Genomic DNA, 17,506 nt, shown 5'->3' on the forward strand with positions numbered 1-17,506 from the left:
CCACGTCACTTCCTTGACAGATAATTCAAAAATATTATGACATTCATTTGTAGTGAAAAAAATAAACGAATATGGCTTTACAAAAAAAAAAACACTTGAAATGACTACCATTGAATCCAATAGTCATATAATTTCAGATTGAGGTATTTTATGTAAAGATATGATATTTAAGGAAAGATCTAAAAATTAAACGATTGGATCATTAAAATACATTATGACATAGTCTCAACAAATGTGTTTGAAAAAATATTCGAACATAACAATGTTACGCTTTAATTTTATAGGTGGAAGTTTAATATTACAACTCATTTTACACAACCACTCTTAAAATATAGGTAAGCTTTCCAACATCAAGACTAAACATTTTTACTATATATATTAGATAAAAAAAACCTCTCACAGAAAATTCCATCCAACAGAAAAAGACCCCCCAATCATGGCAAAAGATCTTAGAGTTGTGATGCTTCCATGGTCTGCCTTTGGCCACATTATCCCGTATTTCCAACTTTCCGTAGCCTTGGCAAAAGCTAAAGTTCATGTCTCCTTCATATCCACGCCAAAAAACATCCAAAAGCTCCCAAAATTCTCAACGGATTTACAATCCTTTATACATTTAGTCCCCATTCCATTTCCTCCATTGGATCCCGGCTTCTTGCCTGAAGGAGCTGAGGCCACAGTGGATGTACCCTTTGAAAAAACAGACAACTTGAAGATTGCATATGATCTGCTGCAGGAACCCATTAAGCAGTTCATTGGGGAGCAGCTGCCTGATTGGATTATATCTGACTATGCAGCTCATTGGGTGGTCGACATCGCCAAAGAGTATGGTATTCCAGTTGGCTATTTTTCTCCTTTCTGTATGGCTGGCAGTGCCTTCTTTGGCGGACCAGAAAATCTCTTGGGTGCAAACAGAAACCATGCTCTCCCAACACCGGAAAGCTTAACATCGCCACCGGATTGGGTTGCGTTTGCTTCAACGGTGGCGTTTCGAGAGTTCGAAGCGTTTTATGTGCCTCGAGGCTTTTTTGGAGCGAATGGAAGTGGGATAAGTGATTCTGCAAGACTTGCCAAGATTGTTTCCGGAAGTCAAGTTTTAGCCATTCGTTCTTGCGACGAGGTTGAAGGAGAATACTTGGAGGTTTACAAGAAACTTACTGGAAAGCCAGTGATGTCCACAGGTCTGCTTCCTCCTGAGAAACCAACAAGAAGGGCAAAAGGGGAAATTTCCACTGATGATGGGATCTTTGAATGGCTTGATAAGCACGAAACCAGGTCAGTTGTGTTTGTAGGGTTTGGGAGTGAGTGTAAGTTGAGTAAAGAGCAAGTCTTTGAGATAGCCTATGGGCTGGAGCTATCAGAACTCCCCTTTCTTTGGGCACTCAGAAAACCCAGTTGGGCAAATAATGATGCTGATGCCCTGCCTGTAGGGTTTGTTGACCGTACATCAGAGAAAGGGCTTGTTTGCTTGGGGTGGGTGCCCCAAATGGAAATCTTGGCACACCCATCAATTGGGGGTTCTTTGTTTCACTCTGGATGGGGATCTATAATTGAGACTCTTCAATTTGGGCATGTTCTTGTTGCTCTACCAATGGTCTTTGATCAGCCACTGAATGCAAGGCTTTTGGAGGACAGGGGTCTGGCTGTCGAAGTGAAACGCAGCCGTGATGGGTCATTTAGTAGAGATGAGATATCCAAAAAACTGAGGCATGCAATGGTGGAAGAGGAAGGAGAGAAGCTGAGATCCAATGCAAGGAAAGCTGCAGCTGTTTTTGGTGATCACAAGCTGCACCAAGACCACTACATTGGCCAATTTGTCAACTGTCTCAAGAATAATTGTACAAAGAGGACGTCCTAAATCTCCATTTTATGGGAGGTGGCTAATAATCTCCAATGGTTTCTAAAATTCATGAAGAAAGTGCAGTTTTTATGTGTTTTTAATGTAGTCCTTATGTACTAGCTAAAGTGGTGATAAAAATGTGTGCCGTCCAATAACGTTGTGCACTTTCGTTTATTTATTTAAGGGTAAAAGACTGTTTACTACCCTCATGTTTCATGGTTTTCAACATTTAGTACATCAATTTTTTTTCGTCCCAGAGTCATACCTAAAGTGTAAATTTTGGGATAGTTTCATACATCCGTTAGTCAAACTGTTAATTCTCCCGTTAAGTGATGACGTGGCACCCATGTGGAAAATGACTGGGCACCACGTGTCATTAAAAATATTAAAATATTATTATTATTATTATAAAATATATATATATAAATTAAAAAAAACATGTCGTCTTCCCCACCCCAACCCCCCCTCCCTTCTCTCTCCAACCCCCAACCTCTGCACCTTCCCCCACCCAGAAACTGGACTCGACAAAATACCCTTCTCTTCTTTGCACCTACCCAACCCCAACCTCTGCACCTTCCCCCACCCCGAAACTGGACTTGACAAAATGCAAGATCCATCCAACCCGAAACCGGATCCGAGCTCCAGCTCTCAAGACGCATGGCACAACCGTTGCCAGACGCAACTCCGAGCGGCCCGTTCCGGGGCTCCTACCACCGTCGAACCCAATCCGAGATCCATTTTCTGATCCCGACGACCTGGATCTGCTCTAGGACCCGTTCGAAAGCCGTCCTGCAGCTTCGAGGAGCTGGGCGGCTCTGAGGACAAAATCTTCGGCACCTGCTGGACATGGAGAAGCTCGGATCCAAACTCGATGATGGACCCTCCAATCGACTGTGCTTGGGAGAGAAAGGTGAAGAGGGAGGGTGTTTGGGAGAGAGAGGCGAAGAGGGAGGAATGAGGGGGATCGGGGAAGAAGGACAGGGGGTGGGGTTAGGTTGGGGTGCAGGATAATGAGGAGGAAGAAGGGGTGGGGTTAGGAGAGGAATGGTGGAGGAGGTGGAGGTTGTGGAGAAGGGGGGATAAAAATAGGGGAGAGAAAAGGGGGAGCCGAAGAGAATGTTGCAGAGGGAAGAAGGAAGGGAGGTGGAAGACGGGTTAATTTACTTGATTTGGATGTGCAGTGGGGGAATATAGGGGTGGGGGAAGGTGCAGAGGTTGGGGGTTGGGTAGGTGCAGAGAAGAGAAGGGAGAGAGAAGGGAGGGGGTCGGGGTGGGGAAGACGATAGGGTTTTTTTTTTATAATAATAATATTTTAATATTTTTAATGACACGTGGCGCCCAGTCATTGTCCACATGGGCGCCACGTCATCACTTAACAGGAGAATTAACAATTTGACTAACAAATGTATGAAACTGTCACAAAATTTACACTTTAGGTATGACTCTGAGACGAAAAAAAATTGATGTACTAAATGTTGAAAACCATGAAACATGAGGGTAGTAAACAATCTTTTACCCTTTATTTAAAGTTTAAATTTATCCTCTAGCAGCCTTGCATGCAGAGGCTGATCAATAATGAATGGTAGCACAACAAGAACATGCCCAAATTGCAGAGTCTCAATTATTGATCCCCATCGAGAGTGAAACAAAGAACCCCAAATGAAGGGTGTGCCAAGATTTCCATTTGGGGCACCCATCTGAAGCAAACAAGCCCCTTCTCTGATGTACGGTCAACAAACCCTCGAGGCAGAGCATCAACTTCACTTTTTGCCCAATTGGGTTTTCTGAGTGCCCAAAGAAAAGGGAGTTCTGATAGCTCCAGCCCATAAGATATCTCAAAGACTTGCTCCTTACTCAACTTATACTCACTTCCAAACGATACAAAAACAACTGACCTTCGTTTTTGCATATCAAGCCATTCAAAGATCCCATCATCAGTGTAAAACCTTTAGCCACCAACCTAGCCTTATGCCATTCAATATTCCCATTGTTGTCTCTTTTGGTCTTAAATACCCATTTGTTCCCTATTGGCTTCATATCATTTATTCCTTCAACTAAGCTCTAGACACCATTTGCTTTCATTTAATTCAACTCATCTTGCATGGCAGCATGCCATAAGGAGGCTTGTGGACTTTCTATGGCTGCATTATATGTGGTGGGATCATCAACATCACCAAAATCATACTCTACTTCGTTCAAATAGGTCATGTACTCATTTGATAATGCTGATTTTTTGGTTCTTTGTGATTTCCTAAGAGGAACAGCTGCTTGCATCAGTGTTATTGGATTAGATGATTCTGCATGTCCACTTGGTATTGGTGTTACTGCATGTTGACTTGAAGTTGCTTGAGGGATCAACATTTCTTCAATGTCGTGAATGACATCTTGGTGCTCATGCATTGGAGTAAATTGCCCACAGACCTGTGACAGTGCACTATTTGATTGAATAGTTGTTGGCAAGGTTAGAACACTTAAACCATTTGTTGATGACTGATTATTCTCTTCCATTTGTTCAAACACATAACTATTCCTTGAATGTGAGTACAAAGCTCCACCATCTTCAATGAACTTGGCATTGTTGCTCTCTGCCAAACGAGTGTGTGCATTTTAAAAACGATAACCGTTGGATTTCTTAGGATACCCTACAAAGTAACAACTTGTAGTCCTCATATCCAATTTCTTCTCATGAGGATTGTATAAACGAGCTTCACATCGACAACCCCAAGTATGGAAATTTGAAAAACTGGGCTTCCTTCATGTCCAAAGTTCAAAAGGAGTTAAACAGACAGCTTTACTTGGTACACGGTTTAGTATGTAATTAGCTGTTCTTATAGCCTCTCCTCAAAGAAACTCAGGGAGTTGTGAATAGGAAAACATGCTCTTTACCATCTCCTTTAGGGTTCGATTTCTATGTTCTACAACTCCATTTTGGGAGTGTGTACCAGGTGTAGTATACTGAGCAACTATGACTTCTTGCTGCAAATACATGGCAAATGGTCCCTTTTGTTGGCCGGCTTCTGTAAACCTACCAAAATATTCTCCTACACGGTCTGATATTACAACCTTAATGTGTTTTTCCAATTGTTTTTCCACTTCAAGTTTAAAATTTTTAAAACAATTTAAAACCTGTGTTTTTTCAGAAATCAAATAAAGATATGTATACCGAGAGAAGTTATCTATAAAGAGCACAAAATAAGAGTTGCCACAAATCGTTCTAGTTGGAAATGGACCACAAACATCGATATGAATAATTTCTAAAAGATCACTACTTCTTTTCGAATTTGACTTGTTATTTGAGGAGGTGGTTTTACCCTTATAAGAGCAAGTCCACTGGAGGACTTTTTGCCCAGCACCCAACCGAAAAAATAGGCCAGGACCCAGTGAATTTGTTCCAGCCGACCCAATTGACTGGCACCCAGCCCATGCCAGTCCACAGGCCGGCCTAAAATCGACAGATCTTGGGACCGGCCTATCTGATGCCATGGTGACGCCAGCATGGCGTCCGAAGGAAGTTTGAACTGGAGGCCGTCTCCCGTCGACCTCGTGAACGCCACCGGCCGCTTCGTCTTCATGTACTCCATTCACAGCAGCGAGTCCATGTTGAGCTCCGCGATCGCACCATCGTGAACGCCACCGGCCACTTTGTCGTCATGTCTTCAGAAACCCGACGGCCATGAACACCTTGTTGAGGTGGTCCAGGTTGAGCTCCGCGATCGTGCAGTGAAGGTTGAAGCCCTGGGTGTCGAGGTCGTGCGATCGTGCAGTGAAGGTTGAAGCCCTGGGTACCGACATGGTGAGGGAAAGCCCACCCGCGAAACTTGCAGGATCGACCCCCCCCCCCCCCCCCGCGCGCGAAAAATCCCCCTTTTTTCTATCCAGTCCAAGTCTGTTCCTTTTTTCTATCCAGGGATCGACCCCTGCCCAGCTTTATAATAATTATTTTATAATAAAAAATAATAATATTTTAATAAAATTGACTAGGCTATTTTTTGTTAGGGGCGGAGATGCATTAGTCTATTACTGTTCATTGAAGTCTATTACTGTTCACTGGAGTGGATAAATGGGCTGGGTGCTGGCACAAAGTCCTTAGGGGTGGACTTGCTCTAACAGTCAATACAATTTTGTAAGTCGTGAAAACTTAGATTTGACAATGAACCTAATTTCACCAATCTCATCATTCTCTCCTTGGATATATGCCCAAGTCTCCTATGCCATAACATGAAAGAATTATCATTAGTGAGCATTCTCTTTGGGGGACTAACATTATGACATTCATGAAAATAGGTACACTGGATTTGCCAAAGATTAGAATAAAGAGAAACATAACCCAACAAATTATCCAACTGATCCTTTCAATAAAATCGAATACTCAAGTCATCACCAACATATGAAAAAACATCTTGTACAAACTTCGTAGCTAACAACAAATTCCTTCTCATTGAAGGTACATAAAGGACATTATTTAACGTCAAAACATAACTTGAAGAAAGTTTTAACATAACTTGACCAACAGACTCAACATTGACACGACTTCCATTTCCAACATAAACATTGTAATGCTCCTTATTTTGGCTCTCCTGGCTTTGAAATCCCTATAAAAACCATGTTTGATTCTACCATTACAAAAACATTTATTTGTTTTATACCCTTCTTAATGAGCCATGCTTTGAATCCTACACAATCCTTCCTTAAGTGCTCAAAAGAATTGCAATGATGACACCTCTTGGAGTGGGGTTTATTTATCTTAAGACCAGAACTCGTGGAAGGAGTATCACCTTTATTAGGCCCTGTAGAAGTTGAACCATGTTTCTTTGACCCTTGTGCAGCATTTGATTTTGAACATGTGCAATTCGACTTCCCATTGTCAAACTTAGAAGTTCCAGTAGCTTTATCCTTTCCTTTTCCAGCATGAATCAGATTGACACTGTCAATTTTTTACTTCTTCATTGTCTCTTCTTCTTGGCAGCAGATGGAAACCAATTCATTGATATTCCATGTTTCTTTCTAAGTATTATAGCTTACCTTAATTTGCTAATAATCATTTGGCAGTGAGAATAAAGCCAAATGAACAAGGAATTGGTCAGCTATGCCAATATCCCTTGCATTGAGTTTGTTAGAGAGCTTGACAAGTTTGAGCAAATTCTCTCTAACACTTTTAACGCCATCATGCTTAGCATTGATTAACTCTGAAAGATAAACACCAATCTCAACCTTATCAGACCTTTTAAACTTTTCCTCAATCTTGGCCATTTACGACTTTGCCAAGTCACACTTTGGAATACCACCCCTGATATGCTCCTCCGTTGCATTTTGCATAATTAACAATGACATCTGATTAGCTCTTTCCCATTTGGCAAATGTCTCCTTTTCTGCAGTAGTACTATCTTCAGTCAAGGCTATTGGTTGTGGCTGGGAGAAAGCAATGATGAATTCAAGCATCCGCAGATGCATTTCAATTTGTTGCTTCCAAATCTTAAAGTTAATGCCATTAAGTTTCTCAATGTTCATCAAGTTGAGCATATTGAAACCTGCAATTTTTTTATAGAAATTTGATTCGAAATTCATGAGTTTTGTGACAAAGAAAAGAAACTTAATATTCTTTGTCATCCAACAACTATAGAACCAATCACACTTTTGAGCAATAAACTGTCTATATATATACAAAAGATGAATTTCCAATCATGCACTGCAAAACATAAACACAAGAAGTTATGTAAATACAACGTCTTTGGGCAAGCAAAGTTACAGACACAGCAAGCTCCATGTTTCACTGTACAATCATTCATAACTAGTCCCAATAGATTATTTCTTTGGAAAGTTCTCTACCTAACAATGCAAACACATTATAACTGTGGAGCCAAAAATAATAAAAAAAAAAAATGGAGGCGACACATGGATTCCTGGGTGAAAAAGACAAAATTAACCTTGAGGCACACTGAAACTCCCACACGCAAAATGTAGACAATAACGGCTCAATCAAGGTCAAAGGTGATCAAAATAGGTATTTATTCAAAAATTATTTCATCAATCCTCATCAAATCCTCCCCACAAGGTAACCCCTATTTATTCTTTTCAAATTAGGATTAATTACCAAAATTAATTGATTAATTTCCTAATAAATTGAATTTCCTAATTGAGCAAGATATTATTTTGACATAATATCTTGCAATTAGAGCCAAAAACCACCATAAGTGGCCAGATCCCTTTTCTCCAAATAGGACCGACCATGCCCCTATAAATAGCCATCATTTCTCCAAAAAACCTAACTCCAATTCTCTTCTAAAACTCTCCAAATTTCTCCAAACACTTTCTCCCTCAAATTCTAACTTTGGCATCGAAGGTTCTTCGGCCAAAGCCCCCTCCCCCATTCATCTTAGGTGCGTGAGGCTCTTGGCTTTGACCTAAGGTATTAATTGTTTTGCAGGTGCATTTTCGTCCAAGAAGAAGAAGGCAAATATTTGCATCCACAAATTGGTGCTTTCATTGAGAGTCTTGATTCAAAACGCTCGTAAAAGACTCTCGCATTCAAGGTTTTTGTTTTCTTGTTCATTCGTAGATTTTTCGTACGTTCTTATTCTTGGAATTTTTATAAAAATTCTTCGATAAAACGTAAAAGAAAAGTACAACGACTAGAAACTCAGAAACCACAACAAACAAAAATTTCAACATTCAAGAATTGGGACCACAGCGATCCACAAGGCCCAACATGACGACAAGTGGAGCGGCACCACCCCAGAGCACCGCCGTGGCAGCCACCACGATAGCCACCATGGTAACTGCCACCATGGTAACTGCCACCATGGCCACTCTCAGAAAAGCCCAAACCTACTGAGCCAAGACAACGGCCTAAGGCCCGCAAGCCCAAGCCGTGCCATTCCAATCCACACAGGCCCAAGCCCAGGCGAGCCACGACCCAACGCACTCCCGAACTGAGCCCAGGCTCAACATGCACGCATGTCGCAGCCCATTCCCATGGTGACCCAAACAGGTGAGGCCCAAACAACTAGGCAGCCATAAGCCCAAACCCACACCACTGTACAACAACAAGCCCAGGCACCAAAGGCAGCCCAAGTCGCTGCCCCAACAGCATAGGCCCAAGCAGTACACACCTCCACTCAGCGCACAAGCCAAGCTGTTCAAGCCTAGCGCGCTTCCAAGCTGAACCCAAACCCAACTCAAATCTCGCACCTGGAGTTTATTACACGTCCACTATTCAAGGAGACGCATACCTTCCAAGCTCTTCTAACCCAAATGGCTAACAACATTTGTCTCGACAAGTCATTGAGTTGGCAAGCGCCCTCGTGCAGCAAATGACCTTGGTGAATCAACTCTTGCAGCGCATCGAGATGCAACGTGCCCCAGACGAGGTATCCCAAAGTAGGACAAGGGTAAATGACGAACCTCTTCAGCAGCGTCTAGACAAGCAGCCACTTGACCAGTTACGAACCGAGCGTTATGGCAGTGTACATTCCCGACTAGGCCCCTGAGATAACATATACTCTCATCTTAGCGAACAGATGAGCATGCACTCTTGGTTAAGCCCAAGGATGAGCATACACTCACGGTTGGGTCACACTCTAATCGGCCAGAAAGTGTTCATTCGCAACTAGGCCCGTAATGAGCATCATCCACCTCACATCGGAGTAGGCAGCACGATGAACGGAGAGAAGCATTCACTCAATCCAGCTTAAGTTCAATCGACAGCCTGCGAAGAACTCACTCGCCTGCTAAGAACGTACCACATATACCACAGTCGTGACATAGACTAGGCAAACACCTGGAAGAGCAGCTTAGACTAGCAAGTCATAACCAGGGGCTGCCGAAAGCTCTGCTACCCTAACAAATGCAAATTTAGGAAGAGGTATAGAGGCTCTTGACAGAGCGATTACATGATTTCCTATGCAATGAGGTCATTGACGAACCAATACGATGGGACATGACCAACATAAGCAGGTTACACTTCACAGATGAGATTGTGCAGGCAAAGCCTCCATGCAAGTTTAGCATGCCACATTTCATATCCTTCAAATGAGATGGAGACCTAGAAAGACACTTAAAGCACTACCAAAGTGCAATGATTGTCTATCGAAACAACAACGATCTTATGTACAAGATATTCGTCACCACTTTACAAAGTGAGGCGCAAGATTGGTTCTACACCCTGTCGCCACAATCCTTTCGGAGTTTCAACGAACTTTCTTTGGTTTTCACCGAAGAATATTCATCATATTGCTTGATCAAGAAGAAGTCCGACCACTTGTTTAATGTCAAGAAGAACCCAAATGAGTCGTTTCGTGACTATGTTAAGAGGTTCAAGGCAGAGAAGACAAAGATAGTCGGATGCAACAATTTGATAGCTAAATCAGCCTTTTAAAAAGAACTTCCGGCAGACCACCTGCTGTTCAAAAAATTGATCATGAAAGAAGATCTAACTCTGGTAGACTTTTTCACTCTTGTTGAGAAGCATGCATGTTGGGATGAGACTCGCTGATCCAGATTTAAGGACTTGAAGGAATACCTAACATCACCTCCCTATTATCCAAACCGGAAGCAGCGAAGAACCTAATCGCATGTTTGATGGTATGAAACAGCAATAAGCTATACCATGATAAGAGAATAGCTGAAAGCCCGACTATCTTCCATAGTTCAAAAGTTCTTCTCGATAAGGACACCAGCTACCAGAAATTCAAAAGCTAACTTTGGCGACAGTTTTTGCATCCAGGAAGCTGAAGTTATGCCTTCAGATGCACGCAGTCATCCTCATGATGCACTATTCCGCCCAATCTAGACACGCGACAATAAAGGCACAAACATTGGCAGATGTAAAGTTTTCCGACGAACACAGCAACTCAACCCAAAAGGCGCATCAAGGGCAGACGAACACTAGAATGACACACTCGAAAGCAAGTTTTGTCCTTGTCACTCCAAAAGATTCTACATAGGAGCAACATGTACCGGAAGTTGAGCACCACTTCCTGCTGCACTTCACATGGCCCCAACCAACCTTTGCTTCAAAATTCAACTCTAGAGCGACCAACGACGGCTCCATGACTTCCTGCTGCACCTTCACGCCTAGCCTAGGTGACGCAACAAAGTGACCGAACGACGCCTCAGAGGCAACCAAGCACGCCTAAGCTACGCATGCGTCACCCGATGAAGACTTCTGTCATTTGCACGACGATTGTGCATCTAACTACAAGGACTCAAAAGCATACGTGGTCCTTTACACCCCAGACGGTTCAATGCTCAAGCAGGTGATCACTCTAAGCTTCAAAGCATCCAACAACGAAATAGAGTACGAAGTTCTACTAGCAGGCCTCCGAATGGCAAAAGACTGGGCAGTGAAAAAACTTACAATTCATTCTGATTCCCATCTAATCACCAGCCATACTACTAGGAAGTACATGGCAAAACATTTGAAGATGGTGCAATACCTAGAGAAGGTACAACTTACACATTCGCTCAAGTTCCGTAGGCAGACAACGCATCTCGAATGGATCCAACCCCCTAATCCTCGGAATGAGGCTAGCCTTGTTTGTTATGCTGACGCGAGTTACTTATCAGACCCGCATAAGGCATATCCCAAATGGTTATGTCTTTACCGTTAAGGAAGATTGCAATATCTTGGAAATCCACGATATGAGACATGGTTAACAGTTCTTGGAAATCTTCAAATCATTCGAACACTCACCTCACTTTACTGCACCATACATGAGACATGGTTAACAGTTCTTGTTGAGTATATTCTAAGTACTTGTTGTGTTTTCATCCATCATTAAGTCTCAACGACGATCCATGAAGACTATGTTGCATGTATCAACCCGACCAAGCCATGATACATCAATGAAGTCAACACCAAGATATATTGCATCTACATCTACATCAGCAAAGCATCAGGAGATTGAAGTCATGCAAGCCGATCCCAAACAACTTTGCCAACCTCTACACGACATCACTGCTGAAGTCAACCTTCCAGAAGCTTATCCAAGGAATTGGTATGCCTAACTATTCATATGCAATTTTTGTAGTTCTTATTTGGAAGTTTTGTCAAACTCAGGGGGATTATCCAGAAGTATACTCATTTGATCTTAATGTACTATTTTTCCCTACGATTAGAAACATTTTTCCCATTGGGTTTTTGCTACCTAACTAGGTTTTGACGAGGCACCCATCCTGGGCTGATCATACCCTTGTGAGCTCTTCTACTTGCATCCATAAGATGTATAGTTTTGACTTAATGCAACTTCTCACTTTTCTCCTTAGTCTATGAGTTTTTCTACCACCTTGGGTTTTACCATAGCAAGGTTTTATGAGTTTTACCTTTTATGCATTCTTCCATTGATTTGAGACTCGCATTCGCTCATTGTGCCGACAACTTCATCAACTGTACTTACTTCATCGTTGAAGACCTGATGCGCCATATGTTTGAGTATTTACTCACTTAAGGGATATCTTTGAATATTCCCTTTAGTAGTTAATATCCTATTACAGTTGTAATCATATTAGGGTAAGAAATTAACCTTCCCTGCTACTATAAATAAAGGCACAATCACACCTTACAATTACACATCTCTCTCTTCTCTCTATGTGCCGCACCCCCTCTCTCTGGCTTTCATAATTATTCAGTAAATTATGCTTACAACAACTAAAATAATTTTTTCGACATTGTTCCACTTGCTCATTTATTAAAATTTAGAGCTTCTCTAGGATATGCTCGCTAGAGGAGGAGAGAGAATTAAACATTTGTTGACTATTAAAGAATTACTAAAACTCTACTTTTCAACTCTTTCTCTCTCCTCTTAAAGCGCTCTCTCTTGAAGAACTAATAAAATATTAAAGATTTGTTAAAATAGATTATCGTTAGAGATGTTATGACTAGCTAAAATAGTTTTTCAACCCTGTTCTCTAGCTAATTTAGCAAAAGTTTAAAGAAACTCTAGGAGATGCTCATAGCATTTAGTGAGTGTATTACAATTGTTTGTATTTTATTTGAATTAAATCTTATCTTTTCACACAAAAAAAAAAGGGGTAGGTATGAATGTTGTTGGGCAAATTCGTGCACACAGAAACTGTTTTATGATTCACGAGTTTATCACAAGCAAGCCGCCAAGCTGCACCAAGAATAATTTGTGGTATACCAACTGTACATTGATACAATTGTCATCGTGGTCTCATTCCATTCGGTTATTTCTATTGTCCTGTAATGCATCATATTCTTTCTCAGCATCCCTTAGACAAGGCCCAATGGTCCAGAGCCTATGCTTAACCTCTTTGCAAAGGAGTAGGGAGGGAATGTGCCATGCATTCAAAATATATAGATAGGCTCATAATTAGAATATAGTTATTCCTAAAACTTAACCTTTATTTATTTTCTTCAAATATAGACACTACTTCTTATGTAACTCAGTAATACAGTATGGTGGTATTTCTTTTTTCTTGTAAGTGAGATATTTTAGGTTTGAATCTCATGAATGTCAAACTCGATACCAAACTAGGTTGCCCATCTCCAACCCTTGGAGTAAAACTCAAATTTTAGGTTCTAAACTTACCCTAACTTTCTTCAACCCTTAGGCAAATATGAGTTTTAACCCAAAACTCATTTATGGGGCAAATTTAGGTCAGGAATCCCCTAGTTTAGTGGGTTGGCCCACCTGATAATTTAACCTTAAAAAGTTGAAGTAGAAAAACTATTTCTGAGTTAAAACCTAAATTATTTAATCCAATGGTTGAAGATGGTCTAAGGGGAGGGATATCCATTTTTTTTCAAAAAATGAGAATTAGTTGTGAGACTCACTCCACATCGAACTTCAACAATCCGAATCATTTATTTTGTAAGTCTTGATTCATAAATCATCCTTAAAAAAATTCAATTTAATTTGAAACCGTTTGTTTAATTATAACGTTTGTTTAATTATAACGATGAAATTTCAATGTTTCTTAAAAAAAACAAACTAGGCATGGTTTGGTATGGGATACTGAACCAAAAATGGCATATCAAATCCCGAACCGAAAATTTTCGGGATGAAAATCTCATGACCGGTATGGGATACTGAACCAAAACTGGCATATCAAATCCCGAACCGAAAATTATTGGGGTGAAAATCTCATAACCGATCTTGAACCAATATTTTGGGATTCCCTAAATATTTTCGGTATTTCAGAATTTCTCGAAACCGAACATCATCATAATCCAAATCATCTAGATTAAAATTGAAATCATCCGAACCTGCATTAAAAATCAAAATTGAAATCAAAGACATAGTGATAGTGAATCAGTGAAAGATTTATGGTCGAGAGAGGAATAGAGTGAAGAGAGAGACCTGCGTCCTCCTCCTAACCAGAGCTCCCAATTTGAAACCCTAACCTTAATTCGAAACCCTACACACACAGAGAATCATTGGAGAGAACCAGAGGTGGGGATGAAGCCGTGAGGTGTGGTGGTGGCCATAGTGGAGATAGTTCGTCGGAGTCAGATTGTTAGACGGTGGGTGGCTACTGAGCTTCGAATCCGAGAAAGAGAGAAAGAGTCTGAGACTGAGTGAAGGCAGATGAGAGGCAAAATGAAATGAGAGGGAGTGAGTAGGGATGTTCGGCTTGGTTTTGGATTGGGTGGAAGGAAGGGTTAGGTGGTTTCTGGGTTGTAGAGAAAGAGATATAATACAAGAGAGATGAGACAAAAAATAAGAGAGTGGTTTATGGGTTGTAGAGAGGGGAAGATAATACGAGAGAGATGACTGATGAGACAAAAAAATAAAAGGGAGAGAGAGAAAGACAGGGCTCTGTCTTTAGAAAGCAAGCACCCGTGAGTGACCCATCTCATGTGCTTAATGCAACTTTTGTCAGCACCACACCACACTTTAGTTATTTTAATAATATAATAATAAAACATTATGACACACACATATATATATGTATGTAATATTAGTACAGTTCGGTTCGGGAATACCGAATATTTCAAAGTGTGAGACTGAATCCCATACCGAATAATTCGGGATCGGTTTGGTTTCGATACTAAAATTTTCGTGATTTTTTGTTCGGTATTTTTTCGGTTTAGTTTCGGTTTGGTTTCGGTATGGTTTGGGATTTTTGGTATTTTTTTCCAACCATATGAACAAAGTGTTCATCAATTTCTTTGAACTCAATTAGATACCTCAATATTTCCAATTTGGCTAATATTTTTTAAGGATGATCTATGAGGTGCAACTTGAAAAATTAGTGGTTCAGATAGTTAAAGTTCAAAGCAATGTCAACCACACAACTAATCTCTATTTTTATAAAAATAAAAAAATAAAAATCTCTTCCTTTGAAGGCTTCATATATGTGTGTGTGTTAGTTGATCTAGGCAAAGTTCTAGCTTCTTATCATCGGTTGATCAAGACAATGAAGGACCCAGAGTAACTTAAACTGCCGTAACGAAAATACAGATGGTGGCAAAATTTGAGAATATAACACAAACCCCCAAATGAAAACTTTGTTCGGGGTTGCATGGACCAGGACTTAGAGAAGCCACAACAACCTTATAATTTGGTTCAAGTAACAAGAACCAAGTGTGGTCGGTCGGTGGTCCACTTACTTCTCCACTAACAAAATGCATATACTAATATAACGGAGCACGATGACTGGATTCTGTACAAGAAAAGCTGCAAATAGTGGCAAATTACCAGACTCCTAAACGTGGTGTGGCTAATCCTCATATTGATAAGGAATTATTTTGTCTCCACCGTCTATACAAAGTGTGTACAATTAGGTTTTTTCTTTTTCTAATGATGTGGTCATCATCAGACCACTTAATACTACGATCTAATGATATTTTTTTCACTTATAAATGAAAGGTTTTAGGTTCAATCTCGCCAAATACGAATTTGAACCATATTATTACTAGTCTATTGTAAAACTAAACTCATCTCCTTTCCTTTAAATTAGATAATATCATTTCTTAAAATAAAAAAATAAAAAATAAAAGATGGTCACCGTCAAGAATAATCATCCACCAAAGGACGAAAGGAAAGGACCAATAACTGTTTTTACTTTCTTTGAATCAGGAGGTACATTAATTTAAAGGGATCTATTGCTACATGACATTTTAATTTAATATTTTATTGATACAAAATTGTTACGGTTAGTAAATCAGGACATCATAATAGCGATGACTATGTTCACTAAATGTTGTTCCCGAGAATCAACGATACATTTCGTAACAAATTTAGTTATGAGTGCTCAAATTATTTCAATTTCTGACTTAATACACGAGTATTTGAATTATTATGATTTCTTAATCTACAATCTAACACTTGAAATACTAATAATTCAATTGATTAGAGGATAGTTGATCTTGTAACCATTGATTTGCTCTCATATTTTATTATGTGAAGAAAAAAGATTCGAATTTAAATATAAAAATCGAGCATAATATCTTGATCAACTAGTATTTTTATTATTTTATACTTATAGTACTATATTGTTTCCACCAAAAAATATCATCCACCAAAGCGAAAAATAAGACCAAGACGATTCCTTTTGAACCAGAAAGTATGCATTTTATGAACAAAGATGGATGGAGACGCATGCATGCGTGTTACTGGCACTTTTAGGGCGTGAAGAGAGAGAGTGTTTTTATTTCATTCTCAAGTCTCAACCACGTTATGCCAAACCCCCACTCGGAATATACTGCTTTCGACGTTTTGCCTTTTTTAGGGTTTGAAGGCTCTCGTGAGTGAATAACAAGTCTTGTGAGTGTAATTTATGTCAGGAGAAGAAGTTATATGTTACAAATAATTATTACAGTATTGTCACTGTAGTTTTTCGTGTCACATAAATGGATATGTGTGCAAATTCTTGTCGACTTATCCTTATTTCATTGACATAGAACACCAATTACAGTCTACCCATGTTATATGAGTTGTTTTCCTATCTTATGTTACCCGTTTTCTGTGGCAGAGCTCATACGAACTGCAATAATAGTGTTAGTTTCTATATTGTTTTTATATTCCATCTTTTTCCTGGCAAAAAGCCAAACTTCCATTCTATTTCATGGCCAGAACTTATCCTCCAAGAGCCTTCACGGGTTGTCTGCAGGGTCCTTTTCAAAGTTCTTATGTTTATTTTAATTTTTTTTGGACTTTATCATCATTCCAAAACACTTGAAGTAGGAAATAATTAGGAGGGGATGGGTTTATGTTGAGCGTATGAATTCAACATCAAGAAAAAAGAGACTTTGTATGTACTTATAAGTAATTGGGTTATCTTCTATGTTGCTAATTAGTTTTATGGTGAAACCTTAACTTTCTTCATAGTATCAGAGCAAGTTGTCCCTCGTGAAAAGTACAACGGTCACACGTGCTCCACGTTACTCAGTTTGCGTTGTTCACGTGTTAGATTCGTCAAATGTGAGGGGGCGTGTTAAGAGTATGAATCTCATATCAGAAAAGAAGGGACCTTATATATGCTTATAAGTAATTGACCTACTCTCTATTGACAATTATTTTTATGGTAAAACCTCAACTTTCTTCAGTTTACATTTAATACAACGTTACAATATTTTCAACCTTCTCAAGTGATACATAGCAATGCGCAGCTGCAACTTATCCTGTTTTATACATTTCAATTGTATTGTGTCTAAAATCTTGTTGCGTGACATGAAAGTCTCAACATAAGTTTTTTCCTCACATC

General features: G+C 39.9%; 1 protein-coding gene and 1 long non-coding RNA gene across 3 annotated transcripts; one reads left to right on the forward strand and one right to left on the reverse strand.

Moving 5' to 3' along the window:
* Positions 1-380: 380 nt before the first annotated feature.
* LOC126618595 (putative UDP-rhamnose:rhamnosyltransferase 1) lies at positions 381-2,099 on the forward strand. Its single transcript, XM_050286710.1, has one exon. The coding sequence runs from the start codon at positions 437-439 to the stop codon at positions 1,853-1,855; it is 1,419 nt and encodes a 472-aa protein (XP_050142667.1). The 5' UTR covers positions 381-436; the 3' UTR covers positions 1,856-2,099.
* A 10,662-nt stretch (positions 2,100-12,761) lies between these two features.
* Positions 12,762-14,561, reverse strand: LOC126618721 (uncharacterized). 2 transcript variants are annotated; one of them, XR_007621832.1, is made up of 2 exons: positions 14,202-14,561; positions 12,762-14,063 (listed from the first exon to the last, which is right to left on the reverse strand). It is a non-coding gene; the product is annotated as an uncharacterized LOC126618721 (long non-coding RNA). The 2 variants fall into 2 exon arrangements; XR_007621833.1 differs by having other exon boundaries at positions 14,158-14,561.
* Between the last annotated feature and the right edge of the window lie 2,945 nt (positions 14,562-17,506).

The sequence above is a fragment of the Malus sylvestris genome, chromosome 1, assembly GCF_916048215.2.
Source record: "Malus sylvestris chromosome 1, drMalSylv7.2, whole genome shotgun sequence".
In the NCBI taxonomy this organism is placed as follows: domain Eukaryota; kingdom Viridiplantae; phylum Streptophyta; class Magnoliopsida; order Rosales; family Rosaceae; genus Malus; species Malus sylvestris.